At 36.7% G+C, this 15,996-nt stretch overlaps 1 protein-coding gene across 2 annotated transcripts in view; it reads left to right on the forward strand.

The window, feature by feature from the left end:
• GNB1 (G protein subunit beta 1) overlaps positions 1–11,660 on the forward strand; it is a 45,219-nt gene extending 33,559 nt beyond the window's left edge. The window contains exons 7-12 of one of the 2 annotated variants that reach the window (XM_068658659.1): positions 967–1,129; positions 3,767–3,833; positions 5,318–5,519; positions 6,029–6,245; positions 9,423–9,530; positions 9,957–11,660. In XM_068658659.1, coding sequence (XP_068514760.1) covers positions 967–1,129; positions 3,767–3,833; positions 5,318–5,519; positions 6,029–6,245; positions 9,423–9,529 — 756 coding nt within the window. In that variant the 3' untranslated portion in view covers position 9,530; positions 9,957–11,660. The remainder of the gene's footprint in view (positions 1–966; positions 1,130–3,766; positions 3,834–5,317; positions 5,520–6,028; positions 6,246–9,422; positions 9,531–9,956) is intronic. The other variant, XM_068658660.1, reaches the window with a different exon arrangement.
• Positions 11,661–15,996: the final 4,336 nt, after the last annotated feature.

The raw sequence follows: 15,996 nt of genomic DNA on the forward strand, positions 1-15,996 counted from the left end.
TTGCTCTGTTTTTAAACAACCAAACAAGAAAACACCTGGAATTACAGCTTACAAATAGCTTGGTGTTAAAACAGTATTAAATTTGTCTGGAAGTAGTTGATGCAAAACATTTGAACGATAGCCTGCAGATGTTTTTTGGCCATTGCAGCACAGAGTGGAAGTAACACAGCTGTCATAAAAAGATCTTTTCCGCATGATAAGTGACTCAAGGTAAATATTATAGGTAGTTCCTTGTTAGAAAACTTCTGCAAACGATCTGGTCATGTTGTTAGCACAGTGTTCTCTAACTGCTGATCGTTGCTGCATCACCGCTAACTGTAGTGGTGGAGGAACAGACATTAGTTTTTGCTATTTACTTCAGAAATGTGAGAAGATTGTGAATATTGCATGGGAGCTCACGATATACATAAGGATATGATCCTTTTCTCAAAGATGTTACGAACAAATTTGAAGGATGAATGCAATAAATTAACTAGATAAATATTAAAACCAAACATTTTCTTTTATAAAGTTTTGTTGAGCACAGAATGACAAGGAAACATGGGGAGTTATTTAAATACAAAGTCTGATTGCTTGCAATAAATTTCCAAAGGATTTAAATGGCAGCAAGAGTAGCAATTTCCTTACTTGCTCATTCATAGCATAGCATCTAAGCCTGGAATTGGCAGTTCTGCTGACTGTACTTGGAAGTCAATATTTTCCTGAACCTGTTACAAACCAATGGTAATCAGAGCACTGAAATGAAATCATTTAGTTTTTACCAAAATTGCTGATTAAACTGAATTCAGGAAAGGCAAATCCAAGGTTTTAATTACATCATTACTCAGTCTTACAAGCTATTTATTTTCTTCTTGTGCTTTTGACCAAAAGATGTGCGGCTTGAGAGAAAGGGAGATGAAAACCTCCTGATAGGGAAGTACTGAATGAGTTGTTTTGCAGATGAAGGATTTAATGTATCTGTTTCAGGTGCATGCTATTCCCCTGCGTTCATCTTGGGTCATGACTTGTGCATATGCTCCTTCTGGAAATTATGTGGCTTGTGGTGGTCTTGATAATATCTGTTCCATCTATAACTTGAAAACTCGTGAAGGGAATGTACGTGTCAGCCGTGAACTAGCTGGTCACACAGGTGAGTGCCTACTCAGTGATCTAAGTTACCTAAGTACATGGTGCAGATTTTCTTTTTTTAATCTATTCAAGTTTCATTGAAATGTTATTTTACTGCCTGGTGTGGCATGACTTAGTTAATAAGTTGTTCAAACTCTTCGGTGTATTAATCCCTCTGCCATGTTTATGGAATTCATCAAGAAGGGAGATGTAATTACAAAACATGCTTTCTAAATAGTTTTCTCCTCTTGCTTCCAGCTTTACTAGCTGTCATGCTGTTGCTTTTAAAAGTACCTTGAATTACTTGTTTGGTCCTTAGCCACTGGTAGTCATAAGCCTTATACACTGTCTCAGTTTTAACTGTTTGGATGACAACTGATTTTTTTCTCCTTTTTGCCTAAAATACAGTACCCTAATTTTTACCTTAAGTTTCTGTTTCTAAGGTGGGCTGCCTTGTGAGTGAGGCAAGAAAGGTAGCCATGTAGGCTTTGCCAGTTTAATTAGGCTGTAAACAGCAGCTGCAAGGTTCTGTTAGTGACAGATGAAGCAGAATTCATCTAGCTAGGTAAGAAGGACTAGAGAAACACAGCTATTGCAAAGGTTTTTGATTTTTTTGTTTTTTTTTTTTAGCTTATGGGATGAGTTGAAATTTTTTCTTTCTGATCCAAGAAGCTTATTGTCACAAACTATCTTTTAAAAGCAAAATTGCTGACTGAAGATAATCTCTGCTTCCTAAACAATGCAGTTAAGGGAGATGAGCACCTGCCAAGTGTGAACTGCTTTTTTATGTTGTCTGATAATGGACATCTTGCTTTTATTCCCATGCTTTTTTTTTTTTGTGAATGGGATTGGAATTTTTTCAGAGGAAGAGTAGGAGGTGGGTGGGGGTTTCTTGAACTCCACTGGAAATGAAAATGCTGGCTATATGTGTGTTCTTGTATCTTAGAGTTCTAGTAAAATACTAAGCCTACAAAACACATCAGTAGTTTGCTTTTTCTGCGGAATCAGTAATTCCTCCAGCAATCTGAGAAAAGGATTCATCTGTAAGGCTGCAGTTGATAAGCTGCGCATCATTTTTCTTGTCCCTTTGTTTCTACAAAAAGCATAATCCAAAATGCAGCAGAAGAAACAGACATGGATTACTCTAGAGGTTGCCAGCTTGGCTCTGGAGAAAACCTTTAATGGTTCCTTTGGAGAAAGTATCAGGTGGATTCTGTGTCTGGCTGTTTTTTCTGTCTCATCAAACCTCTAGTTACAGGGTAAAGAAAATTGTGTGAAGACTACTCTTTGAAGGAAACTAAAGTTACCCAGAAACAAATAGTTGTACATTAATGAATTTTTATACAGAAAAAGTTGACTGTGTGTTAAAGTGGGCTTACCGCTATTTAATTTTCTTTCAGTGGGTTTTCTTCTGTGGTATGATTCATGTAATTTAGAAGAATCGTGTAATTTAGAAGAATTCTGTACCCTTGGGGTGGGGTTGAGGGTGTGGGAAAGCATGTTGACTGGACCTCCAGATAATGGTAGTGGTTGTGATGTGACCACTTAAAGTGATTTATTAGGAAGTCCTCTCCCCACCACACACACCCCTTTCAGGGCACAAGGAGAATTGGAATGATCTTTGGACACAGGGAGCTTTGGCTTTCAGTGTGTGGCCTTGTGTATGTATATAAAAGGCTTTAATGATAAAAAGAGCATTATTTCTGTGGTATTCCAGCCATTTAATGGTCTTTTTAAGGTTATACACTGTATTTATAGCTGGTAAGACATGGATTTTTGCATAACACTATGCAGAATGTCACTGTAAGGCAAGGGAAATCGAGAGAATACATTTGAGACCTGACTGATTCGTGTGCAGTCTTCTCAAAGGAGCAGTTTTAATGAGCTGCTTTTCTTTTGGTGAATTGCACAATGCCTATAGCTGGAAGCTGATGTTCACAAATTTTCCTAGTTTGCCATAGCTTAAATTTTCAGAAAATTGATTGTGCTTTAGAAAACACACTGACATAGAGATGGCTGGGACAGGCTGATTTTGTAACCAGAGTTACTATGTTGATAGCTTGGCATCTGGTCCTTCTGTAGAAAGAAAGTTCACAACATTCAGATAATTCTTTGCTTATTTGTACTTCCAAGAATGTAGTTCATTTTTTTTCAATAGTTGTATGATCCAGTCCATGTCTCAATCATTTGTTGCTCCTGGATGTTGTAAAGATCCACTTTCTTAGGTTCAGTGTACAGTGCCAGATAACCTGTACTTCCGTCCAGGTTGGCCAGTGGATTTCAGAGGCTTGCATCACTATTCCATCTCTTTCTCTCTCCCCTTCTCCTCCTCTGCCCACTTTGTACCAAAAGAAAAAAAAAAAGGTATTTTCAGACCCCCTACTTCAGTAATTCTCTTCTGTGTTTGTTTAGATCAATTTGCTGATACTAGTGTATTACTGTGCTTGTGTAATGGTTGAATTGGGCAAGGCCTGTAGAGAGCCTAAATATATTTGGTCTCAAACTTCTGAGGTTCCCATGTAAAAATTGTCCGTGGTGTATTTTACGTATAGTAGCAGTATCTTACAGCACCTCCAGGGGAGGAAGAAGAAACATTTAAGTCAATATGCAGTGTGAAGAGTAGTCTCTGATTTTATTGATCAACATCTTTTGCTTTCAGGATACTTGTCATGCTGTCGTTTCTTGGATGATAATCAAATAGTTACCAGCTCTGGCGACACCACTTGGTAAGCAGTAAAATTGTGACATGATTGCTAGTAAAGACTTTTCTTCAATAACAGAGTTTAAATGTGAAAATTCTTCATAAAGCTGATAGTCATCCAGAAGATTCAACATGATTATTGCTCGTATGCCATGTTTTTACTAATAATGGAAAACTTGGTCTTTCAAGTGTTTTAGCTTTGGCTGTTCAGTTATGCCCATGTTCTGAAGAGCCTGACCTAGGTCTTTGTGAGAAGATGGTATGTGGTAATTTTTAATATAACTATTTGGCTTTCAGAAATGAATATACTAGACTCTTCTCCAAGTACTTCAGTATTCAGTTTTCATTACTTTTTCTTGAAAGTCATACTTGGATGTTTTTAATACAAAATGCTACTATTCAGAAGAGCTCCTAGAAAATATTCTACAGTGACAGCAGATGGGTTTTTTTGAGGAGAATGTAGGTGTTTGTCTTAATAAATACTAGCTTCGGAACGAAAAAGGCCTCAATCTTCTTTTCATCAATTTTTCTATTATATCTGCTTCTTAAAAGCAATGCAGCTCTCCCAGGCAGCAGATTTTACAGCAAAGGTTGTCTAATACATACCTCTCCTACACAATGTCAGTCTCTTTGAATACCCATCTATTAGTCCACTGATTTTGAGTAGCTATTGAATATAGACATTTGTTTTTATATTTAGGCTATATTATATTCAGTATAATTTTCATTAAAAAAACAAACAAGAAAAAAAAAAACAAAACAAAACAAAAAAAAAAACAGGATCTGTTAAAATAAGGCTCTTTTAAAAGATTATACAACTGCTTCAGGTGTTATCATAGTAACTTGATGGTTGTCTGGATAAATTTGTCCTTGATAGCACCTCAGATCAGCCAGGCTCGAAGTACCATGATCTTTTATTTGTAAATCTGTTGCTGATGGAATTGGTTTGCTGAGAAATTAGGCAAATTGAAAGGATAGTTGCATTGTTTCACTCCTACGTACTCTTTGATCAGAGTAGTAGTGATTTTGCTGTCTTGGGGAAAATGATGTGGCTTTAAGACAACAAACATAATTCACAAAGTTATACATTCACAGCGATATTTTAAAAAGGAGGCCGACTCAACTACTGCTGTAGCCATACAGCCGCTACTTTATCCACTGGACAGTGAAGTCATTACCATGGCTCAGGAGCTCTGTTTTTAAACAGCCATGAACATTAGTCTTTTTTTCCCCTTGTTCTGCATTTTAAAAACACCAATATCTTAAAAATTGAGATGACTTTTAACATCCACTATGTACGATTATTGTGTAACATAGCTAAGTAGTTCAGCAAAGAATGTCTGTTTTTCTACTCTCCATATATTTTTTTATTAATACTTCATGGACATTCGCTTTTTAGAAGAGAGAAATTAACAGGTTTAGATGAAATCTGCTCTATAAACTTTCTAATGGAGCACAAAAGATAACATGAACGTGTTGATTTTTGCCTTTTTAATTATTTTTTTCAAGCGCTCTCTGGGACATAGAAACTGGTCAGCAGACAACTACATTTACTGGGCACACTGGAGATGTCATGAGTTTGTCTCTTGCTCCTGATGCCCGGTGTTTTGTTTCTGGTGCCTGTGATGCCTCTGCCAAACTGTGGGATGTTAGAGAAGGAATGTGTCGGCAAACCTTCACTGGCCATGAGTCGGATATCAACGCCATCTGTGTAAGTATCAGCTTGAACAGAGGACATGGGATCTAAATCTGGTTTTGTATTGCTTTCATCTCAGCTATGAAGCATGTACTATAAGGTGTAGTTCTCCACAGCTACATATCCGTTGTGGTAAGTGGAAACAGTGACTAAGGTAGTGTTTCTTCACTTGTTACTTCACTGTTTTTGCCTATATGCCAGTAGCGGAGAGGGGAACATTCTTTATTGCTGCTTTCCTTTTCTACTTGGTCTGTACAAAATAATATAGTCAAAAAGGCAGACATCAAGTCCAACCTGGGAGCTAGGGTAAAGTTCTATTCAAAATGCACAGCTGTGGGGTACTTTGGAGGTGATGGGCTCTATGCTTGAATGCCAGATGAAAAGCTCTTTGTTAATTTTGTAACTTCCGTGTCTTCCAGATATAATGTATGTGGCAGGTTTTGATTAATTTGTCCGTTTTGTCAGCTACTTTGAAATTAATTTGCAATCTTCTGTCTTTTTTTATTCCTATACCCTCATTGAAGTTCTTCCCCAATGGCAATGCATTTGCCACAGGCTCTGATGATGCTACATGCAGGCTTTTTGATCTTCGGGCTGATCAGGAACTTATGGTTTATTCACATGATAACATCATCTGTGGCATCACCTCTGTAGCATTTTCCAAGAGTGGACGTCTCCTCCTAGCTGGTTATGATGACTTTAACTGCAATGTGTGGGATACACTGAAAGCTGATAGAGCAGGTAAACATTTGGTTTTAAATATTAGAAACAGTGACATACTGAATGTGTGAGTTGTGACATATGTGCAGGCTTGTTAACAGTCCCAGTCTCAAGTTCAAAATTCAGTGATAGCCTGTTTTAAGATGACCAACAGTGTAAATATGGCTTAATGATGGTAACAAATCGATTGGAATACTCCTGAATGATAAAAGGGAACAATGGATGGTTGAGAACAGGAAGACTGCCATTAAAAACAAGGTTTTGGAGATGGGGGGCTATATGTATTTTTATCTTATTTAGCCCATGGCGATGTCTTACATATGAGTTGTTCAAAGCAATTCCACATAGCGTCTGCCATCTCCTCTATGGAGGTCTTACTGTTGCCTGACCTCAGCAATTGACAGAGCAGCTTACAGAAATACTACAAGTTGGAAGTTGGTAAGCTATCAAATGCCGTCAAATATTTCATATTGCACTGAACAGTTGCATTGATTTTCTGGTATTGTAATTGTCAAGCAGCAGTTTAGGTTCATGGATTTTCATTATTTCCAAAATTATTTGTACACTAAACATTTCTGCCAGAAAGGTTTTACTGAAATATACTCATTAGTTACTTTGTGTTGGTTTCTAAAGTAGAAACAAACTGGCTATTTAGCATGGACTAATAAAAGTATCATTGAAGATGTTGCCACATCAAGCAATCTACCTCTTCTGTAAGAATTTTGCTACTCATCAATGTGGCTACTTAAGTAAACATGAGATTTTTTTGTAGCAGTAACTGTAAGGACAGCGGAATAAAAAGATTGTGCAGATTCACTTTTGAGGAAGTGAATAGGAATTATATGCCCAAAAGTTCAGGTAATTTAACTGGAGCTCTTTAAAATCAAAACTTCTATTAGAAAAAAGGAGAAAAAGTACACTATGTCATGAATGTGTTGCTTTTTGCATCAGAACTGGGGATGATGATGGGAGCCTACTCTGTTATTGAAGTGTTCTTGGGCTTTTAAAATTTTGTAGGTCTGCTTTAAAAGCAAACAAAAACCACCAACCAAGCAGAATATCCCTTTGTGTAGAGTTGGAAGGGTTAGTTCCAAGTACGTTATTTGGTACAGATTGTCTTACTGCTTTGAGAGGATTGTGTACTAAAGGTAGAAAATATGTAAGTATGTAACCCTGGACTATACTGAAGTAATTTCCATTTGATTTCTTAATTTCTTTATCAGCTTTCTCTTAGCACTCAGATTTTACTTCTTCCAGAATTTGACAGCTTTCTACTAGTGCTGAGAAATCAGAGCTGTGGGCACACTAACAGCATTTGGTTCTATTTGCAAGTTAATGATGCCAAATGCAATTACTGAAATACTGAAATGCATTTGTAGAAATCAACCTCACCCGTGTGAGATTCGTAGTTCAAGATTTTTGTACTTTAATTATTGAGACCATAAATGTGTATGTAGGCCTGTATGTATCTAAAACTTGGCAATGAATTGAGAAATTGCTCTCCATTAATGTTCAGATTAGTTTACAATTAGTTGGAATTAAGTACTGTGAAAATAAAATATTTAATGCTTTATTAAATCAAATTAGCAGGTAAGTCCTTTTACGCAACTAGCAGCTAGATTTTAGAAATTAGATTTAGAAATTAGATTTAGATTTAGAAATTTATATTTAGAAATTACCTTATGAAGACAAAGAATGGGAGGGGAGGGAATGATCTTCCTTACTTGTAGAAATGAGGAAAAAAATTTATACTAATCTGGATTATACAGTCCATGTACTCATGAAATGCAATTTTTTTTTACTTCCAAATCTTAAACAGATTTAAACAACTGCTTTAAATTTTCTGCTTATTGAAATGTTCAGAGACTTAGATTGCTGAGCAGAATTTACACTTCTCTAGTGCCTGATTCTATATTAAACACATTTGTAGCTGATGTGTTCAGAACAAATTGTGTAAGCTTTCTTGGCTCTCTCTCTCTCTGGTTTATCAAATTGCAGCACTTACTGATGGTGGTGGCAGACTGTCAGTTCTAATGCATTAATGCTATTTCCCAGCAAATTCTAGGTAACTCCTAGGCACTTGCGTCAGCTCTGGCAGCTGGCTTCTGTATCATGCTGAATTTTTGAAGATTGTATCATCCACTTCAACACTTCAAATTTGGTTTCTGCTGCAGAAGTGCAGAATTCTGTGCTAAGCTTTAGACTCGTATACAGATTTAATAGGCTCTGGAGATTAAGGGTATTACAGTCTTACATTTCTGATATACTTGATAAAAGCAGTTACTTTTTTCAAACATCAAGAATCCTTGTGTAGGAAGTAGCGATTTTTACATTGAAAGTAAGAGTTTAAAAAAAACAAACAAAAAAAAAAAAAAACAAAAAAAAAACAAACACTAATTCTTTAAACGTACTGGCTTGTATGAGAACTAAAACTTCCTTCATAGTAAATGAAGGGGAAAAACCCCCAAAATATGAAGGAGGTAAGTCCTGTGTGCAGTGTAATTTGATGTAGAAAGATTAATCAGTCTGTTATGCAATCTATCAAGTATATCTTAGCTCAGTGCAGTGGGCTGTGTAGAGCTCGAACATAAGTAGGTTTGGTTTTTACCTCTTTGAAACAGTTAAAGGGAATAGAGGTAAATGTTGGCTCCCTTTTTGCTGTTTAGTTTAGTGTTTTGGTTGTTTTATTTTTAATGGTACTATAATTGATTTGCAGCAGATCTCCGTATTGGCAAAAACCATGTAGGTGTTGAAGTTTTGTAAGTGTCTATAAACATAGTAAGATTAAAATAGATGGAAAATGCTTCAGTGTTCAGGACATAATTCAGCTTCTTGTTTAGTGCATTAAGAATTTTGCAAAATCTAATTGATCTTAACCACTGTGTTAACATGACACTGTTGGCAGGATTTTCAAGGCAATGATTTCACAACTCACAAGAAAGCAGTAAGGTCATAATGCGGGGTATGTGCAAAATCTTGGAGTCAGGCATTTTCTGCGTTACTGTCTTGCAAACCTACCCAGTTATTTCTAAGTTTGTGCCTGAAAAAGCAGAAGCATTTACAAATCTAAACCACTCGTTCAGAATTTTTGGATGTATAGGGTGACTAATCCAAACATGGCTGCCTCAGAGTTACTTGAACAGAAATAAGAAATCATCAGAGCAATGTAATAGGTTTGTTGCATGTTCTTATTTATAGGTGTCCTTGCCGGTCATGATAACCGTGTCAGTTGCTTAGGTGTGACTGATGATGGTATGGCAGTGGCAACAGGATCATGGGACAGCTTCCTCAAGATCTGGAACTGAAGTAAGTACAGAACAAATTAATTAAAACTGTCCTTTTTTTGGTGTTCAGATGCTTTTTTCCAGGTCCAAGCAGTGCTCTTTTTTTTTTTATTATTATTATTTTTTATTTTTGCTGATGCTGTAAGCTTATAGTTCAAGTTAAGAAAGTCATGGGGGAAAAAAAAACTAGCGTTTTGTTTTGTTTGCTTTTAGAAGGCTGTTCGTTTAATGTACGCAATGACATTTTTGTGGTCAGCTATTTATGGCAGATTTTATTTTCCTGGTACGGATGACTCTATGGTCTTTTGAGTCTGGGTTGGTAAATAAATGGTGTTCTTGAAAATGGGGAGATAATGGCAGAATGCATCAGTGGGTAGCAAGAGCAAAACTTGAAACCTGACTAGAATTTATCAAAGTGCAACTCTTAATACATCTTTCTGTGTGTCAGAAGTGCGGCGGACTCCGTGACTGGAAGAAGTTTCCAACAATTGAAAATTAAAAACGATAGCATATCCAATCCAACCATACTAACTTGGACCCCCATCCTCCCCAACTTCAAAGGGCAAGATCTTTTTCGTCTCCTGTTGCTGAAATGAAGAGCACAATTACCTTTCCAAGAAGAATTTCTGTGTTGTAAGCAAAATGAAATTGTGCATTCCTTTTGGGACCATTTTTTTTGTCTTGAGAATTTAAAAATCAAACACTATCATAAAAGCATGACCAGAAAATATACTTGAGCATAATTGTGAAACAGTTAGCTTTCACTGTAGTTTCCAAGTCAAAGTTAAGGACTTTATCTCACTCACTTACAAATTTTAAAGTCATGTTTGTAGCAGGATTTTTTTCAAGTTTCCTTTTTAAATACATTTGTTTATGTATTTAATTGAGCAAAACAAGGGAGTCCTAGCCCAGAGCATCTGGGGGTTATTAACGCTGTAAATTTAGTCCCTAATTTTTTTTTATTTTATTTTCTAGTATCACAAATAATTGTTGCACAAAACTTGGCATATATAGGGTAATGTTAAGCAGTAAGGTAACCAAGCACATGCTGTACAAGGTAATGAATGCTTGTTTAAAGAATCCTTTCACCTTTTATGGATAACAAATGCAATCCTTGGTCCCTCCTACCCCCTCTTCTCACCACACTGATTTTTTTAATCTGTTTTGGTTTTGTCCACTTGAAAGGGCAATTTATATATCCTAACACTATCCTGTAGTCTCAACAACCAGGAATCTCTGTTTTCAAAAGAGACCTATCCTACACTTGGGTATTGAGTCAATTCTTTGTGTATGAAATGATGTACAAATCAATGTTTTGAAAATAATGATCTTGAACTTTCTAAGTTAAACAAAAGAACCTTTTTTGATTGTTTGCCATATTGGGTGGGTTTACTCTTAGAATCGCATGCTGTAGAAATGCTAAAAAGTGCATATTGGACTAAGTCCTCTAGATGTTTTTTCTTTGAAGAAATAACCTGTTTAAAAACTGTAACCATTGTCGCTGTATTCATTTATTGTTGCTACTCTGTGCATAAATCTATAAAGAACTCAAGTACAAAGCTATGCACGTTCTGGAGTAGCGTGATAAGTCACTTTTTTTTATTTTAAAGAAACGGCCTGTTCAAACAATCGCTGTCAAAGATTCTGGGGTGTGGGAGGAGGGAACCTAAACCATCTTCTTTATAAATCAGTTCCTCACAGCCAGTTCCTCTTGTAGGATGAGTCCTTTGCATCTGATTAGAGTCATTTTTGTAATGAGCAGGTTTTCCTGGCTTTCTTTTCAAATAAAATGTTAAAAGCAGCAGTGTTTGGACAGCGGATTGTTCTGTTAAACTTTCCTATCTTCTCACTGTATCCAGAAATGCTCCTTCCTAGCAGCAGTAGTAGCTTTTCTCCATTTTGTTTTTTCTGCAACATTCTGTACAAAAATGTGCTGTAATTGTGCGTTAGGCCTGGATTTGGCATAAAAGATGAATTCCTTCTTTCTCTCTTTCATGAAACTACTCTGTAGAGCTTTTTCCACACCCTGTATCCCTCTTCACCTTTTGTATTTAATTTTAAAGTCAGTGTACTTCAAGAAAGCTGGATGCAAGATAGATACTATATTAAAATGTAATGTTATTTAAGATGTAATAAAGCAGTTTGACATGAATTTTGACTGATCTGTTTTGCAGCTTATTGTTCTACCCACAAAACTACTTCTGGCAGAATTTGAGTTATGGAACAAATACGAGAGAGATGTATACAGCCCAAGAACAAGTCTTTAATTGTTCAATATTTTAATTGGGCAGTGTATGCGTTGTTTGAGAAGGTTTCAGCTCAGTGTGTGAAGAGATACAGGTTTAGGTTTGTGGGGTTTTTGTTTTGTTTTTGAAGCTAAAACCAGTTGCAAGATGAACTGAAGCCCTCATGGGTTTTGTTGTTGTAAAATGTTTAAAAGTTACCATCAGTATTTGAAAATGTATGTGTAAATGTGAGATACATGCTAATGCAAAAGTTAGTAGAGATGTGACATGTTTGTGGAGTATAATGGCTGCAGGCATTTTTCCTTCTCCATTCTTAATTAAGATGGATATTTATTGGTTTGATTGCTAGGGCTTCTCAAGAGCTTAATCAAAAACAGCTCGTAGAGCTCTCTTAGCTCAAACTACAAATGAAAATAGCTGGTGTGATTCATGTGGTATACATCCCAAAAATTCTTTATGGAATGTGTGAAAGTAGAACACCTGAAATAGGAAATCTAAGTAAAATGTTCAGTAACTTTTTAAACTTTTGTGTCTTTTAATAGGAAAACAGTTGAGTTGAATATCTTATGTTCTTGCCATTTGAGGATCTAAATTGTTATTAGCTGTCCTTTACTGTAGGTATTGAGAAGGGTAAGTAGTTGGCATTTTAATGCTCAATAAGAAAAAAAATCTCCACGAGGCAGTATTATATCTAGAAAATAAAAAATACTTTGTACCTACAGGAGCAAATTTCTCAAGTATTTAGAGGTGTTGAAATGCAGTTGGTTTAACAACTTGGTATTCGTCTGTTTGAGGGCATTTCATTTTTTTTAGTGGGTATAATCTCTTTTTGTAACCTGACTTGAGTGGATTTTCCTTCATTTCACATCAACCAAGAAAAATTCCATTGTGAAGGCTTGGTTTCATACCAAACTTGGAAATTTTCAGCCTCCATAGAGAAGGTTTTAAAGGCTGAGTATGGAAAATATGATGGTGGCATTAGTGAACTAGTAGTCGTAACTGCGAGCTTTGGGTTTTTGGACTGCAGAGCACTGGTAAGTAGCTCGTGGCTGGAAATGCTTAAAATTTTTGAATTCATATTTAGTCTTTTTGCAGTTCCAAATGGTACAGCTGTTTTTCCACTCTTGGTACATCTTCATTACAATGGATGTTTCGTATGTGACTGTCTATGCAATAATAAAATCAATACAGACATGGTCTATATTACTTCCCTTAATTTCTATCTATATGCTCAATTAATGTTTCCTGTCCGTGCTGAGTGTCTTTGCTGGCAGTAAAATACCAAGGTATTTTTTGTGTCAAGAGTTTAACATGTAGGGTGAGTAATTTGAAATGCTAACAGTTGTCAGTTTCTTCATTATGGACAGCGCTTGTGTTAAACACAAAGCTTTAAACTCAAATACTTAGATATCTGTATTTTCGCATGCTTCATAATTCAGAGCTGTTACTTGAGACAAATGGGTGTCCAAAGTGAGAAGCACTGAGCTATTGCATTTGTGACACAGCCAACTCTCTGAGCCTTGAATGCTTTTAATTTTAAGTGGGCTTGGATCTGTACCTGAATCAAAATGGCTTATGTAATCTTGAGTCTAGCAATCATAGTGGCATCGTAGCTCCTCTGATAGGCTTTGAAACGATTTAACTTAAAGATAATACTGGAATGTGGTTCCAAAAGAGCAGCTTCACACTAAAGTGGTGGCATATTTCTAGAGCAGCCTCTGCAGCTCCTTATTTGTTGTGGGCTCCTGAGTATGTGTTAAATATATGAAGGGGTGAGGAGTGGTGGGTTTGCAGAGAAGAATGGAGTAAAACTCACAAAATGTGAAGCTTGTTAGATGACAGGAGTGGACAAGACCAAGGGATCTGAGGTATATGGATAATGATTGGGTGTGGGAAAAGAAGTTAGCTATCTGGACCTGGTTTGGAAAGGGTTTTGTGGTAATAGAATGGACATCTGTGGGTTTGGAAATGTTATTTGGAGGAGGGGCAGCGGTCATATGAAAGAAGAGATACCAGGTTTTGCTATCTCAGTACCTAGTGGTGAGTTTTGTTTTCTATGTCCCTACCAGGCCTTTAATTTTTTAGTAAATTGACTGTATTTTAAAAGGTCTGAGGAACTACTGCTAGTAAAAGAGCGGATCTGAGCTGTGCATTTTAAGTGTTGGCCATTGAGAAGTGCCCAGAGTGTATGTTTTAAATCAGCTGCGAAGCATACTTAAAATTGGTGATTGAATCATGCTCTGTCAAGAGCTGAAAATAGAATGATCTAGTTTCTGGGAAGTGGCAGAGTAAATAAAGAATAATAAAACTTGTCACCCTGGCTGAGTTCTGTGCAACTTGGTCTGAAACAAATGAGGATTGTGTGTTATTATGATTAATGCTGCTTTTAGTGTAGGTGTAATACTGAATTTGAATTAGAGGGGAAGGAATTAAAAAAAAAGAAGGTAATGAAGGGGTTCAAAGTGATTTCTGTGTAGTGATGCTCATTTTTCCTCCCCTTCACATAACCTTCAGAAAGTCAGTGGTCTTAAGTTGCAGTGTTCATTTTGTGTCCGTATTAGGTTTCAAGGTGTAGTAGTTCTGAAGCGTGATGGGTTGAGGTTTCTTTCTGTTTAAGAGTTGAAGAATAAAGTTCGGGAAGAACAAACAATAGTTCACTGCCATTATTTCAAAACAGGGAATACTTAGCCTATTCCCATGTCAGTTGTGCTCTGACTGGCCATCTCACATGGAAGTCCCCCGTATACTTGGTGATGGAATCACATCTTGTACCCTGAAGGGCAGCTGCTTGTATCCGATCAGATGCAGTGTTTTTCTGGCAGTGTTACTTGCTCATTTCCATACTTTAGTTCCATGTTCCAGGCAAATAAGAGAGTATTTTCTGGCTCATCCTCTTCCAATCTTCTCTTAAACATTACTGGATGCTGTCTCTTTACTTTCTTACTGTTCTTGTGAAACCCAATCCTCTTACCCCAGTAAATTAAAATCCTTGGGCATGCTATGTACATCACTTGGACTGAGAAAAAGGCACAGATTCTGATTTGGCTGGATGTTGTTCCAGGCTTTACTGCTTGTGTTGACCCGTCTCTCCAGGAAACACTGTTCAGACAATCTGCTGCTCCAGTTTCCTGGCAGGAGATGGTACATGACATGCAAATTTCTGGCTGCCTAACTTCCAGACCTCAAGGTTGGATCTATACTTAGCTGCCTGCTGCTTTGTTACCTGGGCATTTAGGAATGTTGAATCATAGGCCAGAGAGTTGCCCTTACCGTGGCACTGTCCAAACTACATTCAACAGGCATATTGAATCTCTGAAACTTTTTCTTCAGATGTAAATGATAAAAGTGTACACATGATGATAACACGGAGTATTTGTAAAATTACTCAGTATGTCTTTGTACATGGAGAAAGCATCAACAACCATTTAGAAACATGAATAAAAGCTGGGTGAGTTTCTAGTTTGTTAGATAGCTGGCTGCTAAAAACCCACTCTTTGGAAGCACCCTGCAAAATACTTGAGTAATTCCAGGTTTACGCCAAGTCAAGTTTGTTATAAATTACAACAAAGAGTCTTTTCTTTCTTTAATTACCCACAAGCAATTTGCTCTAGATGAGTGCAGTGAGATGTGGTTGGCCCTGAGAGGTAATCACCTATCCATGTGGAAGTGGAGAATGAAAAAGGTATTTAATGTAACAGATCTTTTTTTTTTTTTTTTTTTTTTTTTTTTTAAGGCAAAATAGAAAAGGTAGTCTATTGAAACTGTTAAAAGGCATGAACTACACAAGATGGTAAAATGCTGAGTTCTCACTGAAGTTGTTTATAAATATACAAATGGTACAACTCCATCTGGAGGTATAAATCATAAGTTGGGTGGTCAAGGTAGACAAAACATAACCCCTCCTTTCTTATACCTTAAGAGATCACTGAAGATGTTCGGATTTTCTCAAGAAGGAAAAGCTTGTCTTATTTGAAAGCATTATGTTTATTTTTATATGGACTCTAATTTTTTACATGAAAGCTTGAGGTGGTAGAGGTGGAGAGGTTAAAATCAGGCAGTATTGACTGGAGCAGAATCTCTTAGTCAACTCTGATTTAGAAAATAATGGCTGGAGGGTACCTCAGTAATTCTGTTTCCCTCCTCCTTCCCTCATACACTTCTCAAGTCCCTCTCAACCTTTTTGACACGTTGTCACAAATCTACTTCCAAGTGCTAGCTCTTCAGCTTTCCTCCTCTGCTTGG

Source organism: Anas acuta, chromosome 22, assembly GCF_963932015.1.
Source record: "Anas acuta chromosome 22, bAnaAcu1.1, whole genome shotgun sequence".
NCBI classification, from domain to species: Eukaryota; Metazoa; Chordata; class Aves; order Anseriformes; family Anatidae; genus Anas; species Anas acuta.